This window comes from Perna viridis, chromosome 13 (genome assembly GCF_037379345.1).
Source record: "Perna viridis isolate PV_CMFRI_1.1 ecotype Kerala chromosome 13, ASM3737934v1, whole genome shotgun sequence".
NCBI lineage: Eukaryota > Metazoa > Mollusca > Bivalvia > Mytilida > Mytilidae > Perna > Perna viridis.
In genome coordinates, this window is record NC_142457.1 from 12,300,161 (window position 1) to 12,320,626 (window position 20,466).

Sequence of the window (20,466 nt, forward strand, 5' to 3'; positions counted from 1 at the left end):
TTAATATGAACCTTCAAACTCGTAGTAATCCGGATCTTTAATTCCTAGAAACAGTTGTAGATGGCGTCTTGCACACTGGTCTTCATCCATTCTACAAAATAGGCATTTTATTGATGTTAACATTTTGTTAATCATATATGATCATGTATTCATATACTCATTTTTAAAAATTTGTCTTAGAGAAGTCTTTAATCTGTCAAAACTCAGTTGGACACTTGTTACCATAATTGATATTACTTTTTTGAATGCCTGATTTAGGTTAACGTGTTAACATTTGTTTATAGGACAATAAAACGAAAAAAGACAATTAAGACATACAAAACAATAGTTAGTTCTATGGTATTGATAAAATGAAAACTAGTTATTAAAATAATATCAAAATAAGCCTGTCGATAAGCGATCGACAAAATAACCGAATACTAATCCGATCAATAATCAATATGAGTCTAAAATAAATTGATAAAATAGATATAAAATCGCCGGAATAGCAACATTCTTGACTTGGTAGAGGCATTACAAACGAAATGATGGGTTAAATCTAGGTTAAAATACAGTTTTCCACAGACAAATTGAAAGGCAAACACACCGCTTCGTTTTCTTGAATTGCATTTAGTCACGGTAAAATAAGTTTGTACTTCTTTGGACCTTTGGTACATATGTATTAAAATGTTGTTTGTATAAATTTATAAAAAATGTATGCTGGCTTTAAAAGTCATCATGGCGTGAATATATTTTTATTAATTATAGTTTCAGTATTTCTTTTTTGCATATCAAAATTAAGAGCAGAGGGTCATACAGCTATTACATTCACAGAGAACCAGGAAGTCTAGTGCATGTATATAATTATACAGTTTGAATTGTGTTTAAGTTATCATTCAGAGCTTCCATGCAACGCAGACATATGTCTTAAATTTCAGTGGTGATAAAAGCATTACATGTCAAATACTTTAATATCCTAATGATGTAATGCAACAACTTCTTATCTTAAGTAAAAAGTCTCTTTAAGGACAAGGCAAAATTAAGATAATCTGAAGTATTTACGCTACGTGAAAAAGCTATCACGCTGTTTTCATTCAATATTGTCTTTTCGTTCGGATTTTTACATAATCATAATTGGAGAGTTCTACTAGAACATGATTTAAGAGTAATCAAGGGAACCAAGGTTATATCGGTAATCAAAAGAATGCAATCCAGGGACAAAGATTAGACATGGAAAACAGACATACACAACAAAGAACATAAAGTAACTAAAATCATACATACAAAGTAACAAACGCAAATTAGCGACTCGGACTCCACTAAAAACTGGAAGCATGGACCAGGTGCACCGGTAGGGTAACCGTCCTCAAAACATGCTTTTGACCGCGTTACCAGCTCCTGACTTGTCCATACTGATCATGTTTTTATGAATGGTAATTCATCATAAGTATTGATAGATGAACTATATTTTAAAGTTTGGATTTTCTACCATGTTTCACCAACTGCTTGATTCGTATAGAGACTGGTATAGAAATATTTATACGTGTCATCCAATAAAGTAATGCCTTGAGACAAAATCCTTCAACAAACGTGTCAATAAGATTACAATGACGATTTACAATAAAAGATTCTTTATCGTGTTCATTGAAATAAAAATCGATTAAGGTATTACTGATCAATGGTCATAGGTTATCAATAAAAATAAATCAAAATTGTTATACTTCCTAGTTCTACGAGAATGCATAATTTATGCATGTCATCCTGATAATTTCGGTGTTTTCATAATCCAAAAATCCCACTCACTTCAAATCATACTGAACGCGTGTTGCACCATGTTGCATTATAAACCCCATGTGACGCAGTTTTATGTACATTTGGAGTGTAATTGTATGAGCAATTGCTTAGTTCCATTGTATATCACTAAACGTCAGATGTCGTCCGTCAGTCAGCAAAAATATGCCATAACAGCTCATTATTCCTCTTTTTATCCCTTTCTTGGCAGATGATGTCACTTCCGTATTTTTGCCGAAAGTTTGTATTGCACATGCTTAATATTTTCTTGTGCTAAATCGTTTTCCTTATCCTGTATATTTCTAGATATACATTTGTTATCAAATTCTCCACAACTCTGCGTTGTATATGGAAATTGTCCGTCAATCATGTTTTCAATTTTTTGCCATGTATTTGGAATTTGATGTCTTTAGGTTGTCTCTTTGTTTTGATTATTCAGAATTTTTTCCGATATTTATATGGCATGAAAACGATCTAAACGCTTTTATGTTTTTTTTTTTGTTCACACATACATTTTTAATTCCTCTTCAGTAAACAAAATATTTGAATATTCTTTCATATTTTCAGTGCATTTATATTCTATAATACTTATACGCATATAGTACATGTATTTATATATACATTTTGATACTGCAGCGGATTAGTGGATTGCAGGAGTTTGAAAAAAAATCATTTTCATGTGTAAAATTGACATATAATCCTAGAACACGGTAAGGTTGCGTACTTTTTTCTCAATTAAGTGACAAATCATGAATCAGAGCTTCTTTGTATTGTATTACACTTACTTTTTTCAAGAAGGTCTTATGATAAAACTAGTAAAACATTCTATTATTCCATTTGTTTTTTTTTTTTTTATTAATTGGAAAAAAACATTGCATCAAAACTATTTCCATTTCATTTATAAGAAAATAGTTTTCATGATGAATAATCTCCTGTCTAAAATTATTATGTCATTATTGATATAAAACATTTCCCACAATACACGGAACCGACTAAATTTTTTTTCATTCTTTGCAAACGACCCACACTATCTAGTTCAGATAGAATAATAGAATGAAAGATAAATAGTTATTTAGATGACTGCAAAATGGAAAAATTATATTGGTTTGTGTTCACTTTATGTGGAGGGGCAATGTTAATTAAATTGAACTACAAGAAAAAAAAGAAAAAAAAAACCTTATCATGTATTGAAATACATGTGTTAAGGACCTAGGGTAAGGGACATATCTGATGAAATCAGTGATATGTTTGTATCATATACAATTTCACCAAAGCCTTTCAAGCTTCCCTTTGAAACAAAATGAAAAGAGTCCAAGTTGCATGAGATTGGTAGAAAGTGGTGAATACAAACGCTCAAATGATTTGTAAGAGGTGTGTCCCTTACCCTAGGTCTACTACCTTATTTTATTTACACATCTATAGTCAAATGATAATAGTGAATACGTGTTTGTATTGTAATAATTTAAAGTTCATGACCCCAATGTTCATTTCGTAATGACACAGTGTCAAAACCTAAACTCTTAACCCCGTGCAAGATAAAATTCTTTATAGTTATCCCATATTCTTGTTAAGATAAATGGTTGTATTATCAACTAGGGTCCCATATACTCATTCATTCCCTCAAGTATCAGTATCCGGCTTCTACTGTCATCCAGAGACTTGAAAACAGTATCAGGCAAATATATTATCGTAAGCTGTTAAGCGTTTGCGAACAAAACCAGCCTCGGGAAAAATTCTCTAGCTTCGATGATTAAATACACATCGAATAATGTTTTTGTTAAGATAGGGAAGGCCAAACAGTCAACAGATAAATTCTTTACGAAAATAACGTTCCCAGCCTTACCAATCATTCCTTATGAGTGCCCGAAAATTACCAATAAAGAAATATGACCATGACAAATTTGAACAGTGTAAAAGCACCGAATATTACCAAATTGATTATCCTTCATTATCCTACATTGATTCTTTTTTTAAACAGGTGACAACTTTACGTGTTAAATACAAGTATAATATAAAAAAATTTCCTTTTTTATTTAGCAATTTAATTTCTTCAGTGAATAATTTTCATTTAAAAAAATGAATTTATGGAGAACTAAAATTCCGTATTTAATAGCATTTTAAACATGTGTACTTAAAAGGGTACAAGAAAAAAGAAGTAATATGAAACATAAAGGGTTGATTTGATATCTGCTATTAAATTTTGAATACGGAATTAAATACTACCTGAAAAGGGATTTCAAAATCTGTGTCATTTCATTTTCCGTCTCGTGCCACATAGTAGCGCACATGTACAACATTGGCGTGTCATCTTTCCGAAGAATTGACCAGTCCTCTGTTGGGTCGACGTCGTCAGGAAGGTCAGGAATTGGAATGGTATTTTCCACTTTGGCATTGTGCTTTAACGATAGTTGTCAGTAAACAAAATTTTAGGTTATTATATTATTTAAATTTGTATTTCAAAGATTGAACATGTTCTATTATTAAGTTTTGCATTTCTAACAATTTTTAACAACTTCTAATAACAATTTTAATCACCATATGATCAAAGAATTAAACTTATTTCTGAGAAGCCAGTTTTAAAGTATTTCCTGTTCTGATCATTGCATAACTATGGAAATCTTGCAAATAGAAAACTGACCATAAATGATATTTGAATTTTTTTGTCATATTGTATGCCATAACAATCCCGTAATAAAAATTGTAATTTGAGATATCTATATGTTTAGTTGTCTCAATCTCAATGGAAAAAACACTAATTCTATCTACTTTATTTAAACCAAAACCATCAAACCAATGTCACCGTTACAGAGAGATGGTTCCAAACATTTGGAATATATCAACCAGTCATCGTTTTCCGAAAATATTCATGGATGTAGTATGGAACGCAAGTCATGATGTCATTATGTATATTTCCTATTACGCAAAAAGCGAACGAACACGTTAGCTGATTCAAATGGAAGAGAAGTGTAGGCATGTATCTAAATTGTACTCACTCTCTCCTCGGCAGACATGAACTCATCGTCTACACGTCTTCTGTTCAGAAGCATTGATTGATCAAGCATCATTCCGCAATACAACGGTTTCACAAATAACCTTGAAGAGAACGAAATATTAAAATTAATACAAATAATTGAGATCACAAAGAAAACAGGATATTTTAACTCAGAATTACGAATTGTATTGAAAGATCCATGGCTAGCGATCAAATAGTAATTATGTTGCCCACCCCCCCTCCAAACTTTTACCTTTGAGGTGCATGTACATTTACAGGTAAATTTGCCAAATCATTTTCGTGAAGTTAGTGTTTAAGTCACAGCTGAACTAAAGAGTTAAACCTAAAGCTTAATTGCCTATATTTATAACTAATCTGTATTACACATTTTGGTTATAGTCATTGGTCATAATAGCTATTTTTCTTAAATTTTACAAAATCAGAGAGTAAATTGTTCATACTATGTGACAAACAAATTTCTGTGGCAATATAGAACAATGTAATATTTTACTATTCTGAAATTTTATCGGAATTTCTGAAGATTTGGTGGGTCTTCAATACTGCAGGAATGAAAATTTTATAAAATGATAAATTTCGTACCAAAATATAGCTATTTCTGCAAATACTTGAGTTTTTCTTCTACATTAAATTTGTCGTAACTCAACCATCACTAAGAAGTATAATGTGTTAATGTTGTTGTACTTTATTTCATATTTAACAAAAATGTAGATTGGTTACGTTCTTTTGCCATGTTTAGAAATTCAACCTAGAAAGAGGTCAAAATTCATTCTCAAGTGAACCCACTTACTTCCCAATTAAACAGCCTTAGGCTACAAACCGACTCGTGTTTGGATAAATGTAATAAGAGCTATAACTCTACTTACATTTTTTTTAAATTTAGGGAATGTTTTAAAAATTGCATATTGATTTAACTATGTATGACTGTGTATGAAGATTATTGTTTAAACGTTCATGAAAGATACATCGATTTTGGGTATGATTATCACAATATCTATATGTCATATGTCTAATAACATTGAAGTATGCATTTGTATTTACAAATAGTGTTTGATTCGTTTATAAACCACTTTTTTGTCGTACAACAAATTGTAAACAATGTGCTACTCATGCTTGTGAAATAAAAAAATAAATAGTTGGATGAACCCCTATCTTAATCTTGTTTACCAAAACAGATGATACACCTGGAAAAATATATATAGTTCTTAGTAGAGATTCATCATACTTTGTAAAAAAAATAATTCCAAATCATCTTCCAAATATACAGAAGATGTTTACCAAATGCTGGAATTTTTAATCGACAGCATATTTTTATTTATATACCATTATATATGGTAAAGGAAAATTATTGACTATTCTTCTTTCGTCTACCCCGGACTTGACTTTCTATGAGCCACTCGGCGGGGGTTTCTAGAAACGCAGAGGACGCTTAACCTACTGGTGCACCTGGTCCATGCTCTCAGTTTTTAGTGGAGTCCGATTTGCTCATTTGCTCTTGCTACTTTCTATGTATGATTTTAGTTACTTTATGTTCTTTGTTGTGTATTTCTGTTTTCCATGTCAGGTTTTTGGCCCTGGATTATATTCTTTTGATTACCGCTATAACTTCGGTTCCCTTGATTACTCTTAAAAGGAATAACAGGTTCTCAGAAAAAGCAGCGCTCTCAAGGAAAGGGAAACAAAATATATGTTTTCACGAAAGAAACAGGTATTTATTCTCGTTGCAGATAAAATATCGGTTTATCATTCACTTGTTAGAATAATTCTTGGTCATTTCACTCAGGTGAACTCTACTCGTGACAAAAGACTTCAATTTCTGCAACTTGTGAAAGATAACCCGATCTTTAATCTTCATTCATGTAAAAACCTGTAGTTCCTTTTTCAAAGGCTTTTATTGCTTCTTCTATGCGTGTATGTTTGAAGAACTTTGAAGACGTCTATTTTCTTGAGTTTTTTATTTAATGCGACTTACTTATCTGTCGGTTGTAATCTTTCTTTACGTGGTGTCCATACATGGTTAGTGACAAGAAGAAATGAAACGTAGCTCAATAATCCGCTTACTATCATCAACCAATAATCTGATATATGATCCTGAATGATTCTGACGTCACCATCCCACATGGGAAAGGACAGCTTGCAACTGCTGACGTATACAGTTGTCGTCGACATAAACGCCAAGATAAACGAAAGCGCAATTGGTGGTGTAAGAACTAGAGGTAATCCAAACGCAAGTCTCTGACCAATCACCTTACAGGCTGCTTTCGAAAACTTGTAACAAACACCATTCATTAACACATGGACGATAGCAATCATGAATGGAACCCAGTTAAAATTTTCGCAGAAATCTCTAATATCTGTTAGTTTCGTATTCAAAATGTCGTTGTGAATTTCGGGTCCATCTGTGGTCGATGTCCTTATAAACAGAAAGTCAATGCAGCTCTGTCCACAGCTTGGGTCGACTAATACAACTGGCATTATACAAAGTGTTAGAATGATCTTCCAAGAGATCGAAATACATACGATCTTAGTTTTACCTCTATTGAATTTTCTCTTTAATTGACGTAATCCACTCGACTCCTTTTCACCTGTTGGAATGAAGTTTTCCCACCAATTTATAGAGGTAAAAATTCCTGCTAAAACTATTATGGCAATTAAAGATGTGTTCTCTGGTTCTAGCCTGTAACTATAATAGGCCGTAAAACCCAATCCAGCTAAGTGAAACAGTACACTTAGGATGTTCATAGAACGGATTATTGTCACACTTCTATTTGGCATTAGGTCGTCTCGAACTGTTCTCTGTGGGAACACTATTTTTAGCACTCCTGGAACTGTTGCAATATTCAACGTAATCAAAATGCCTGTTAGTGGATCAAAGTTCGGAAGAACTATGAATACTAGCAGGAAAAGTCCAGCAGAGTGGAGAGTTTCAGCAAGCAAAGACTGAAAGACAAAAACATATTTCAATACTTACAGACAAATGTATTTTAGTTTTATAATGAAAATGTATTATTCATATAGGGTGTTTAAACGGGAAAAAAGAAAGAGGGTTTCGTTATGCTCTAAATAATGGAGGATTTAAAAAACTCTTTTTGATGTATTATCAACGAAATCAAGACACGGTACAATGCCACTACATCATTTTTTTCTTTTTTCTTTTTTTTTCTTTTTTTTTTTTTTAAATGTCATACTATAGAAATGTAGATATGTAGATTCACATAAAATAATGTTCAACGTTTATCCGAATTTTACAATAGTGAATAACTATTGATATGTTATTCTTCTACACCGAAGACTGTAAACACATTTTATATTAATTTCCACTATATATACGCTTAATTCACTCAATGTTAAGATTTACTTACAATAATCAGAGGCAAAAGCTTGAGAGGACTTGTCTTTTTAAAACACAATTTCCGAAGACATTTGCATAATGTAAAAAAGTAAGGCGAAACCATTGCAACAAGTAACGCCCAAATCCACGTCACTTCCGTTGAATTGTTATCGAACGTCAGTTTGTTAAAAAATGTTCGTAATTTTGTTCCGTTAGCTGCTGATGGTGGAACATTTATGTTAGAGATCATTAAGGTGAATGTTATTTTTGACAAAACAGCAGACGTCAGAACTATCAAACCAAAAAGCAGTATCATCAATACTCTTGCAACTTTGAAAACGAGGTTCCAGCACGAGATGTCTGACGATGACACATTGTCCTCCGACGTCACTCTGAACACATCCCAAGCATCCACCTTATCTCTGTGGAAAAAAAAAGATAAACTTTTCATATGTTTGTTAAGGCGACTAAAGATTAAGTATATGTATTAAGTACAGCTCTGCCTGAAAACCAAGCAAAGGCTTATAATGGGTAATTCGTGTTTTTTTAATCCCAAATATTTTATTTCCATATCCTTCTGTAGGCCCATATAGAAACTATATTAGGAAATATAAGTGCAAATATAAGTAATTCATATATAATAAGTAGTCAAGATATTAAAACTTAGATTTTCGTAATGTTCTACGACATAAAATATACGGGAACTTTTACACTATAACCATTATTTCAAGATATATAGGAGATCCCAATTTTTTTTTATTGCAAATTCTTTAGTAGGTCTTCTAGAAACTGTAGACAAAAATAGGGAGTGCAAATGAAAGTTGTCCACTGGAGATATTAACACTTAATTTTTGGTTATGTTCCACTTCAGAAAAAAGTACAGGAAAACTTCCTGTCAAATTTTATACTGTAACTGGTAAAAAAAATATTTAAATATAAGTAGCAAATCCAAGCTCATGACCATAGGAAGAGTGGCTTTAGGACCTCAAAAGTGTATTTATAGTTTCATTGATTATCAATTAACATAAGATATGATGAATCACCCCTGCCTGTTTGTAACCAGAACAATACTTAACGACAATAATTTGTTTTGAAAAAAAATGGAAAACACAAGTGTCTTATATTGTTTTTTTTATTATTATTTTATGAAGTCATCCGTTCATCCATGCATGTTAATGCATACAATACAGTTCTTACTCAAATACTATAAAGGATATTCCGTGCCATTTGCAATTGCTCTGTTTCAATTTAACCCATTAATGAATTTATTTAGTAACTTTGTTCTGCAATTATTAACATAAACATTTTGATATCAAATACAGTAACTTGTCATAGTTGTAATACTACTGTAAAAATTCTTGCTCAAAAAGAGTCTAAAAGTATCTTTCAAAAATTGCTATTTTTTCATCGTCAAAATGCTATTTTTAGTGAATTCTGATTTGCAACTTGATTCCTTGAATGTAACGAATGTTAACCCCATAGCATATACGGAAATTTGACAAGTGTTATTTTTTTTCTATTTTCAGACAAACGACCTTGAATATGGTAACCATGGCAAAGAAACGAAAATATGATTTTTTTTATATAATTTCGATACCCAATTTTTTTTATCTTTTAATAATATTACCATCAAGTGGCCAAAATGTTCATATATATAGGCAGCATATAAATGAAAATAAAATATATTTCGTGGTAAAAAAAAGGTCAATATATTTGTTTCATGAATACCTCCTGAACCGAGTGGTAAATATTTATAACGCTATCAGTGATTATTACTAGGTAATACAATTGTACATCAGCTGCTTAGAACTTGTCATATTTTTTAACTTACTTCTTTTTCTTCTCGTCTCCTTTGATGGCATCTCCGTTCATGATCTTGCCATTAACCTTTCCTTCCTCTTCATTGATCACTGGCTCATCATGGTTTGACTCAGAATCACTACTCTCCTTTTCGAATACACCAATGTCATCAAAATTGTCGTCAACCGGCCGCTCAAAGGCCTTGTTTTCATAGCTGAATTTAAATAAATCACAAGAAAAAATATTTTATTTCTTTTTTTTCGTCAAAATCAATGATAACTCAAAAAGGCAGAAAATACTTAGTCATTCTGAAGATTGCTACCTCCTATCATCTTATTTGCAAAAACTTGTAGCGTAGCATTTTAAGATATTCCTTCTTCAGCCTGTAAACATCCACACAAACGTTTAGCGGATCTAAGTATAGGCACTACATGGTACAACATATATTCTAAAAAAATCATCGACAGGGGAACAATTCACGGTATGCTTAAATCATGTCAAACTAAATAAACAGTGACAAAATAACACAAATAAATCAAAATGAATCGAATTAAATTTATATAACAGAAACAATCATATGAACACAGATTTTTGTTTTGTTTTGTTTTTTGTTTTTTTGTTTTTGCTTGGGTTTTTTTTGTTTGTTTGTTTGTTTGTTTTTATTCTTCGGGTATTACCAATAGCTATTGGCTTTGGCTTTGAAAGATCAATATAGATTGACGTAAGATGAAATGTACCATACATCTATTTAAAGAGGTATACCTCGGGTAAGGGACACAACTCTTACAAATCATTGGAACGTTTGTATTCAGCATTTTACAACAATCTAATGTAAGCATCAAAATAACTTGGAGTGATTTCATTCTGTTTCAAATAAAAGCTTAATAGGCTTTGGTGAAATTGAATATGTTACAAACATATCACTGATTTCAAGAGTCATGTCCGTCGCGTTAGGTCTACCTTTTGTGTGCTTTTTACTTCTGAGTATAACATTGGATGCGTGTAACTGCTCGAAATGTTGTCTGTGTGAAACATGAACTCCTTCCACAGAGGTCATAGTTCTTGATCGAAGTTAATCTCAAGGTGTTATAAATTTTATCAATTTATGTTATCTGAACAATATGAAAAGTCCATATATATTGGTAAATCAGTTGGGATGCAAAAGGAATTTCATGGCTTCAACATGTTTTTTTTTACCATAACCTTGTTTAAATATTTATCTTTACCAATAGCCATTAGTTAAAATCTAAAGAATGAATTGCTTTATTTATTATTGATGTCCAATGAGCTGAAGTACTTTTTTCCAGATTAAATATTTTTAAATACAATTTCTGTACATATCAACTAAATCGAATCATCAGAGTCATAAAGAGCTGCAAACATAAGTAAACCATGAAAGCCAGTTTTTATGTCATACAAGATTCTGTCCTTAAAATATATTTACTAATTGGAATAGATGAAATGTGGACGATGCTACATTTGAATCACTTCTATAGATATATTTGTTTGGCGGCGTTTACCTGTAGTTTGTCTCAAAGCTGTATTTATTCCCAGGTTCTGAATCCATACTAATGATGTCTATTTCGTCATCTTTCTTTGGAACACTGATGTTACTGAAGAAGTTGGAACTCCTCTCTTTCTGCAATTACGGACAAAACACTGCAGTAATGGTCACTTTCGCTATTTTAATCCATCTGTTTTCGTCAACGGATTAAAATTTGAAATAGACCTATTTGTGCTAACGTTGGGGTAGTCGATGAACATGCGTAGAGCATGCTCAATATACACTTCCGCGAGGAAAATTCTTTTGTTCTACCCAAGCTCTACCTCGCGGATGTGTATATTGAGCATGCTCACCAATTTACCACAAAAGGGTCTATTGCGAGTTTCCAATGAAATATAGATTAAAATAAACCATTTAATTATTCCAGTCAGTCACTGTATTTATTATCTAATATTAATGTATTGCAATTAGTGTTTAGATTACGTCAGGTCTTTTTTTCTTTCAAAAAATGCTTTCAAAATCATGAAATCCGATTAGCCAATAAGCGAGGCCATCTGAACAGGAAGTAGAATGAACATTTATTGGATCATACGTGCAGTGACTAAATGCAAAATAAGTACGCTTAACATTAATTACCTTGGTTTTCATTTGATTTACTTAATAAGAATTTCATAACAGTTTCATTGAAATTCATCAAGCAGTTTTAGGTTACAATCGAATATTTGGAAAAGGACAGAACGACGAACAAGAACAGACTTGTGAGCTGATGTGCTATGACGGCGAAGGACATGAATTCACAGTTATAAATGTTCAGACAGTTAGAATTCTCTTATTCAAAGTCTTTTTAGTGAACAAGAAAAAAAAATAGACAATTGCAAATCAGAAATTGTTTTAACAAATCAGATAAAAAAATTTCACCATCTAAATTATTTAGTTTGTTTTAGTGAAATTAGAAATGAAACATTGTCAGTTTATAACTTGCAGTTAACATTTGCAATGCCAATAGTAAAAAGGAAAATATAGTACAAAAAATCAAAGGAATAGAGAAATGAAAAAGTTTCTAAACAAAAGTGTACTAAACCGGACGGATAGAAACATTGCGTTTTAATGATAAGCAAATTTTTGCAGACTTCGGTATTATCAATGTCATACATTTATGTTTATACGAAAAAATTTCAAAAGAATATTTTGATTTCAAACAATGTGATAAATTTATATTCCATAAATGCATTTATGCTTCAAATTCCAAAACCCTGACTTGAGTGAATACAACAATGCACATGTTTTCTTCAACAAATGAACATTACTAAAGCAGATTGTTGTTCAGACCACCCATACACTATAAATATAATTTTGAATTTGCTATAATATTCAATAGATACTCCGAATGATATAAATCTACTAAAAATATTATAAATTTGTAATAAACACAGCATAAACAAATTGATAAAAAAAAACAAACAAAATAGGAATCACAAATGAAAACGTTTAAAACAGACAAAACGACTGAAACCAGTCACTTGAAATTGAGTCAGATCAAGACAATTATTGTCAAGGAAACCACATTAGAAAGCCAAGGAAGAATATCATTGCTTATGATAAAATCAGGCTTTACTTCAACCACATTCACACTAAAAATCAAGCACTGAAAATCAAAAACGAATCACAAGTAAGTTTAAGCAACCGACAGAAAATATTTTTTTTTAAAATATAATTTTAGTATGCAAACGTTTTTCAGTATTCAGAATTTAAGATAAAAAAAAACATATTCAAAAGTAACCAAAATAAATCTGATGAAACAAAATATAATCTTATATTTAAATTGGAGTCCATCAACAATACTGTAATTGTGTGTATCATGAACCTTGGCGACGGTTGGTGCAGGGTGATTCATTTCGATTCTAATACGACTAGTTTCTTAACATTTGTTAACAGAAGCGGCGTTTGTGTTGACGAAATGTAAGTCATGTGTTTATCACCTTTGTACCATGACTTTTGCTTAAAGAACCTTGAAGAACGTCATAATAGAATAATCTTTAACGTTTTCAAATACCATTTTTATCCATAAATGCTAACTCAGCTATGAATTTAAAATGTCAAGCAAAATGATGACCGACTCTATGGATTTGTTTTGCAGTTTTCGTGTTGGCTTGATACATGCAATTGAATAGTTCTTTTTTCTCCAGACAATTTGATTTGATTTAATCAATTAAGTAATTTAGAGATGATTTTTTACGTAAAATATATTTCTTTCATGAATTCATGTATTGCATTTTACTACAAATTACTGGCGTTATAAACTCCTAACTGATACCGAAGATTTAAACTGCAGAAAAAAAAACAGCTTACCTTGAAGCTACCCTTCGGCTTTTTAGTTTTCCGAGGAGGCTTTTTAGACATAATTTGTGAGATATAGTCGCCCTCTAACCTCCCATGCTATACCTTAATTTCTCTCCTGTCATATTTATTGAGCCATATAACATTGTATATATTTGCATTGATGGGGAATTCTATAGTTTATATAACGGTAAAATTGAGGGTTCTTAAGAGAATGTAAATATAATTATTTACATATTAGAGATATTGTTCTAACGGCATGCCTTTCATTTATATTTGTGTCTTCTGGTGACGTATTTCTGAACGTTCTGTGGGTGTGTACCACGTGAAGAAAGAACTGCTATACTGTTTTGTTAGTCACAAACACGGTTTTCATAGCACATTACTTTCCTAATTGACAACACACGTCAAAGTCATAAACAAATTGAGAGACTAATACTAGAAATGCAGAAATGACACCCCGCCTAGGCATCTGTTCCGTGCTTCCGGGTTGCTCATTTCCTTTTTTACTAATTTCAGTTTTCGCGGTGTTTTTTTTTTTTTTTTTTTTTTCATTTATACTGTGTAAACTAAATATTTCTATCTATCTCTATTGGCTATACCATTGTAACATAGAGTGTCAAATTTAGACCTAATTTCATCCTAGGTGCTCGTGATTTTACTTAACATACTTTCATATTCCAATACAATGCAAGGAAAAGCTAATCTATTGTCAGTAATAAGAAAATGCACAAATGAAAGGAGAATATTTGAGGATATGTGTATAAGAGCAACACATATCAGCAAGTCATATATGTTCAGCAATTGAAATCCGATTTGAAGGGTACTTCATGTTTATAAGTGATCATAAAAGTGTAAAAAGTCACTGCATTCTTAATCATACAGAAACACTGTTCGAATTTCCAAAGTCTAAATTTTGCTTTTAACATGGAAAAACAAGCACTGTTAGACCAATAAGAGATGGGCCACTCATTGCTGGGGTGGAAACGGAAACATGCATCTTTTTATTATCTAAACTTATAGAATAAATAATTTAGAGTTAATTCTTTAGAACAAATATTTCATTTCAATATCTCATGGAAAAATATTATATGGCTTTGAATAATATTTGCCAATTAAAGTAGTTTTATAGTAACGTAAAAATAACTTGATGACTGTTTGGAAGAGTAATCAAGGGAACCAAGGTTATAGCGGTAATCAAAAGAATGTAATCCAGGGACAAAGACCAGACATGGAAAACAGACATACAACAAAGAACATACAGTAACTAAAATCATACATACAAAGTAACAAAAGCAAATGAGCAACTCGGACTCCACTAAAAACTTTATGTTCGTAAAATCAATAGTGGTGACCCGATTCCAAATATTCTACCTATTTTTGATTTGACCATTTGGAATTTTTTAGCTATATTATACGATCATGCAGTTTCAAATTTTTGACTGGAGATAATGTCTTGTAAATCAAGTAATGAGTACCCGTGGAGACGTCTCCTCAACTTTATTTCTTTTTCCTATACCCCAACTTAATCTGACCTCTTTAGGCGAAGGAGTTTTCTATGGACGCGTACTTGTAGATTTCAAAGCCTACAATGTTGACCAACTAGATTACCACGGCTATATTATGCCATAAATTTTGATATGAAAAATTCGTATTTGTTCATTTTCGTAGGTGTATCAAACAATTTCGTGTTTGTCATTTAAACTCTTGCTTTATATCCTTACACAACATTTCCAACGTAACAGTTGGTTTAATGATGTTTTTATTACTTATTCACTATACCTATTCATGTTAATAGTGCCTCTGCGTGTGTTCTAAAGCAATGTTCATTTTTTTACAAACAAATTGATACTCACGCAAACTATTTTATTACAGGGAGAGGGGTGGCTTTTACATGCTTTTTGTGGTTATGGAATGGTTGGTGCCTTCCTAACATTATACCAATGGCCCTTTGCATCACGTGTTTTAAACATGCAAATCAAAACATGCTGTGAAAAAACCTGAGAAAACAAGACTTTGTTGCATTCCTCGACGTGAAATAAGAACCTTCGACAAATATAAGCAGAGAGGAGATTTAAACGATCTTATGTATGCAGTGGCGGATCCAGTTAAATTAAAAAAGGAGGTGGTTAGTGTCTTAGGAGGTTGTTCGCTCCAGTGATAACCACATAACAAATGAATGTCTACAATCTAAGATTATCAACCCAAATTGTCGAGGATAAAGGGGTCGCGAATTTAAAATGTGCACCAGAAGGGATTTCTTTCAGCAATGCTCATTCGCAGGCTACTTTCATTGTCAGGAGAATTCTTAGATATCTTTTAGGACATTGATATTATGTTTTTCTTTATTTGAATTCCCAAATCTACATACATTGTTTGTTTTTTTTTTTTTTTTTTTTTTTTTTTTTTTTTTGGGGGGGGGGTTGTTTTTATTATTATTATTATTATGTAGAATGTACCCTATTACATTAAAGGTCATCGGAATTTGGTTCTTAAGTTCCGTCTTATGCTGATCATTTTGTCTGTCTTCTGTTTTAATATTGTGTAAACGTACATGCAAATTTATCTACGAAATTTTATTGTATTTTCAAATAACAATTAAACGATTTTCTTTCATTCCACTTTCAAACTTGATCAGTCAAATGTACAGTATGTTCAAAGAAGGGATGGTGCCTATCTGCTTGTTTTGTTAGTATTACTAGAATATGAATATTAATCAAATTTTGGTAATAAAAATTAGAACAATTTAAATAGCACCAATATATTTAACAATATCTTGTTCATATCCTTTAAATATCAGGTTTGGACTTATTAATACCCAAATAAAAAGATAAATATTGTCTGATCATTCGGACTATTATGATGTTTCTACAATTTAGATTTACTTGTTGATGTTTATTGGAACGTAAAAATATGTCGCGATTTGTTGATAGATTTATAGGTGTAATTTTGCTGGATTGACTGAACATTATGAAAACTGTTGAACGTGTAGATGATCTCTGAAAGTATTTACTTTTTTGTATTTAGGGTATACGCTGGTGTATTTGTTCCGTTTTACCATATCCGTTTTATTTTACAGAAAAATATAATTAAATCATTGAGTGAAGATGCCCCTTTCCAGAATAAACATGGAAGATGTTGACCACTACCTCTTTCATTATCCTTTATATATAATCCAAAGAAAAACTTTGTTTAATAATTTAAGCTGGCTCTGTGATACTTATCCACATCATGCAAACATTTTACTATCTGGAAGCAATGAATTAACATATGAAGAAAACATTTGTATTTTTCAGCAGGTTTTTCAGTATATAAAAGGGTCAAAAATATTACTTATTGTATGATTTGTAAACCAAGCTGATATTTTTTGTGATTTTGTGGTGTTATAGATCATCACCATCAGACCCCCTTTCAAAAACTGTTTTCCTCTCCAGCTGACTTTTTAGTTACATTCATTACAGTAATGTATAGTTCATATATTGTTACAGCATGCTCTCTTATTCTATATGTATTCTATATGTGTATATTGTATATAGGAAAACACTAGATAAGTATGATCTACTTTTGTCCAACCCATTTTGTTATTGAGCAAATAAAATAAACACACACACAACAAAAATGAGCTAACAATCAGTAGCATTTTAGACTTGTTTATAATCGTGCTCCGGTTCTGCATCATTTAGTTGTTTTGCCCATTCATGGAATATACCACATTGGAAATTTATTAAATTTTAAACAATTGTTTTTCTTTTCAACTACTAATTAGTTAAAATGTCCATATATAATGCCAAACCATTATCAAGTAACATTTCATTTTAAAAGTTGTACCTCATAAGAAAAATAATAATAAACTTACCCCCATGTAAATAGCAGGAAAATCCATTGTTCCTCCTTCTCCAGTGATCTTTTAGTTCTTACTTTATTTCAAGCAAGTGAATTGAGTGTGTAAATTTTTTAAATTTAATTTATTACTCTTGAAGTTGGGGCTCAAAAGAGATATAAAGTTTAAAAATGGTGTTTAATAAAATTTCAATTGACATAAATGAGTTATGGTTGGGATAAAGGGGCTTCTGAATTGAATAGGACTTTGGTCAGTTAGTGTGGTAAGTTTTCGTTTGATTGTAGTGACTACGCTATTTAGCACAATTTCGATCTAGTTTACAATATTTAGTATCTACAAATAAATCACCAATTAATAATTTTAGAGATCGCAATTCGACATAAAATCCACAAACAATGAAACACGCATATACAATAAACAAAACACACAAAGTCTCAGAAATGTGCAAAAAGATGCCAGACAAATGAGCCACTAAACTGTTTCAGGATGGTCGATAGGTGATGTTGGGATAATACATGCAACTCTACCGATTGTTAGTATATGCAGCACTGTGCGTACAGCTAGTGAAACATGGCGGGGGAGGAGGTGTGGGGAAGGGGGGGTGTCGGCAATACCATGAGTCTCGTTTTACTTTCTTGCAGAGAATAGGCACAGCCATGCATTTAGATCATGGGACAAATATTCCTGCCACGAGGAAATTGTTCACACTTTAAAATGATGAGTAGCGTAATTTAGTTGGTTCTTCTACACGCCAGTGAAAGAAAACTTAAGCTTACTATGTCCAAAGTTTACTACCTTGATGCATATTAGAATGTACTATAAGAACAAATTTATTCTGTTGAGCGATGAGAGAATACAATATCTTCATCTAATATTGACTTTGCTGATTTATAGTGCACCATTAGTAATATAACCATGTTCATGAAATAATAAACTTGAATTTATTGACTAAGGAGATAATATTTAAAGTCTTTAATTGACCATACACAGTATCATACGAGACCTATGTTACTGATTTCTAAATCATTAAATTAATTCAAACCACCTGTGCGATACCCCAAACTGGTTGTCAAGCATATTAAACTCCCCCCAACACCGGTCAAATTTTTAAGGTGTACACACGTGAGTTTTTCACAAAAGCGGTTTCTAAAAACTGTGTACACTACCCATTAGTTTTAACTGTAAACCGAGAGATTACGGTGTCCAAAACGGCGAAACTCCAAGAGAAATTCACAAAGAAAAAACTCAATTAAGATGGAATCTGAAAAATAGTTCTTTTGTCAAAATGATATTATTTTTCGACGTGTAAACAGTATTCTTAGAAAACTGTAAAGCCCTACTGATTTTTACATTTGCTATAATAATAGATGTGGTGTGGTTGCCAAGCAACGAACAGATAAACTTCTACAGGTCACCACCAGGGGCGTAGCTAGGCCTGTTTTAGTTGTACGCAAAATTACGGCGAGGGGTCTTGGGGGGGGGGTCGCTCAAGGCCCCCAGTGAGTCCGGCAAGGCAAAGCCCTGAGGGAAACTCCTGAATTTTAACGATTTTGGAGCCAGTTTTTCAGAGCCTATACTACGTTCATGGTATGCATATGTGATAAATAACCTTTATTTCATCTTTAAAATGTGTATTTTTATTTTTGTTACTTTTTCCGAAAGTACGCAACTGCGTATTTGCGTATAGGCAGGTATGCCCCTGACCACACGGTCTTCAATGATGGGCAAAACCCATACCATAAATCAAGCTGTATAGCCCCCTAGTGAAGTGAACCTACTCATAAAAAACGAAAAATTTATCTGAAAATTTTCAGGGGTACTATTTGTGAAAAATTAAAAAAAATCATACAAAAAATCCCTGGTTTTAGTGTCTATCGCCCGGCACGCCCGTCCGTGATTCTGTGTCTGACGTTGTATAAAGTTCACCCATTGAGGCCCGACAGAATAGTTAAGGACGTTAAAAAACCCAGTCAGACGATCGTTTTTAAATAGACGTAAAATGGAATATACTCATAACAAAAATATTCTGAACAAGTGTGGACTTTCTTTCATATGGATTTATCAAATACATGTATTAATGTGACTACTTGTTAAAAAATAATAAGATATCCTTCAAAACCAATTTATTCAAGCTAGGATTTCGAACTCTCCCAAACACTGGGTTTACAAACAGAAAATTACTTTTGAAAACTATTTCAATACTAGTATTTTAGATGACAAGGATATGTTCACACCACGTTTGGGAATGGCAAGTCACAACCTGCCAAAATAGAAATGTCTAAATAACGTTTTATTATTTTTTTCTTTAATTTTTAATTTTTTCATTTTTTTTTCTTTTTTTCAAGAAGAGAGTGTATCAATAGTAAACACATGGCAAAATGCAACATATTAAATTCAACGCTTTAACAAGTGCATCAAAAATGTATGAATTACTAAAGATTGTACAATTAAAAGAAATAGTAATGAAATGGTGGATTCTCATACCAAACCAGGGTTGCTATACATTATTTACATATTTATCATTTTTATGTTTAAATTTCGTTTAAATTTGTTCTTGTTCTATTGTCACCTATATACATGTACCAACTTATATGAAACGCTGCTGCCTTTTGGTTAAACCATGGAGTGAATTAAAAGCTCCTGGTTTACATGCAACAGAATAAAACATACAATACGATATTACATGTATAAATAAAACAATTTTCAATAAGTTTCAAATTATAAATTAGTCAGGAAGTACGTTTGTGTGGGTTTTGGCTTTCTCAAATATGTTTAATTAAATAATTTTCCATTTATTTAATGCATTCCACAATTCCCGCGTTTTTATCGTTTAGAGTTATTTGCCCTTACATTAAATCTTCAATAACTGGAGG

General features: G+C 31.8%; 1 protein-coding gene across 2 annotated transcripts in view; it reads right to left on the reverse strand.

Moving 5' to 3' along the window:
- Positions 1–17,695, reverse strand: part of LOC148599614 (chitin synthase chs-2-like) — a 29,931-nt gene extending 12,236 nt beyond the window's left edge. The window contains exons 1-8 of one of the 2 annotated variants that reach the window (XM_088559525.1): positions 17,609–17,695; positions 11,432–11,550; positions 9,943–10,125; positions 8,143–8,533; positions 6,753–7,720; positions 4,764–4,863; positions 3,994–4,166; positions 12–91 (exon numbers count right to left, since the gene is read on the reverse strand). In XM_088559525.1, the coding sequence (XP_088415651.1) occupies positions 12–91; positions 3,994–4,166; positions 4,764–4,863; positions 6,753–7,720; positions 8,143–8,533; positions 9,943–10,125; positions 11,432–11,550; positions 17,609–17,635 (2,041 nt within the window). In that variant the 5' untranslated portion in view covers positions 17,636–17,695. Of the gene's footprint in view, positions 1–11; positions 92–3,993; positions 4,167–4,763; positions 4,864–6,752; positions 7,721–8,142; positions 8,534–9,942; positions 10,126–11,431; positions 11,551–13,764; positions 13,816–17,608 lie in introns of those variants that run through there. The other variant, XM_088559524.1, reaches the window with a different exon arrangement.
- Positions 17,696–20,466: the final 2,771 nt, after the last annotated feature.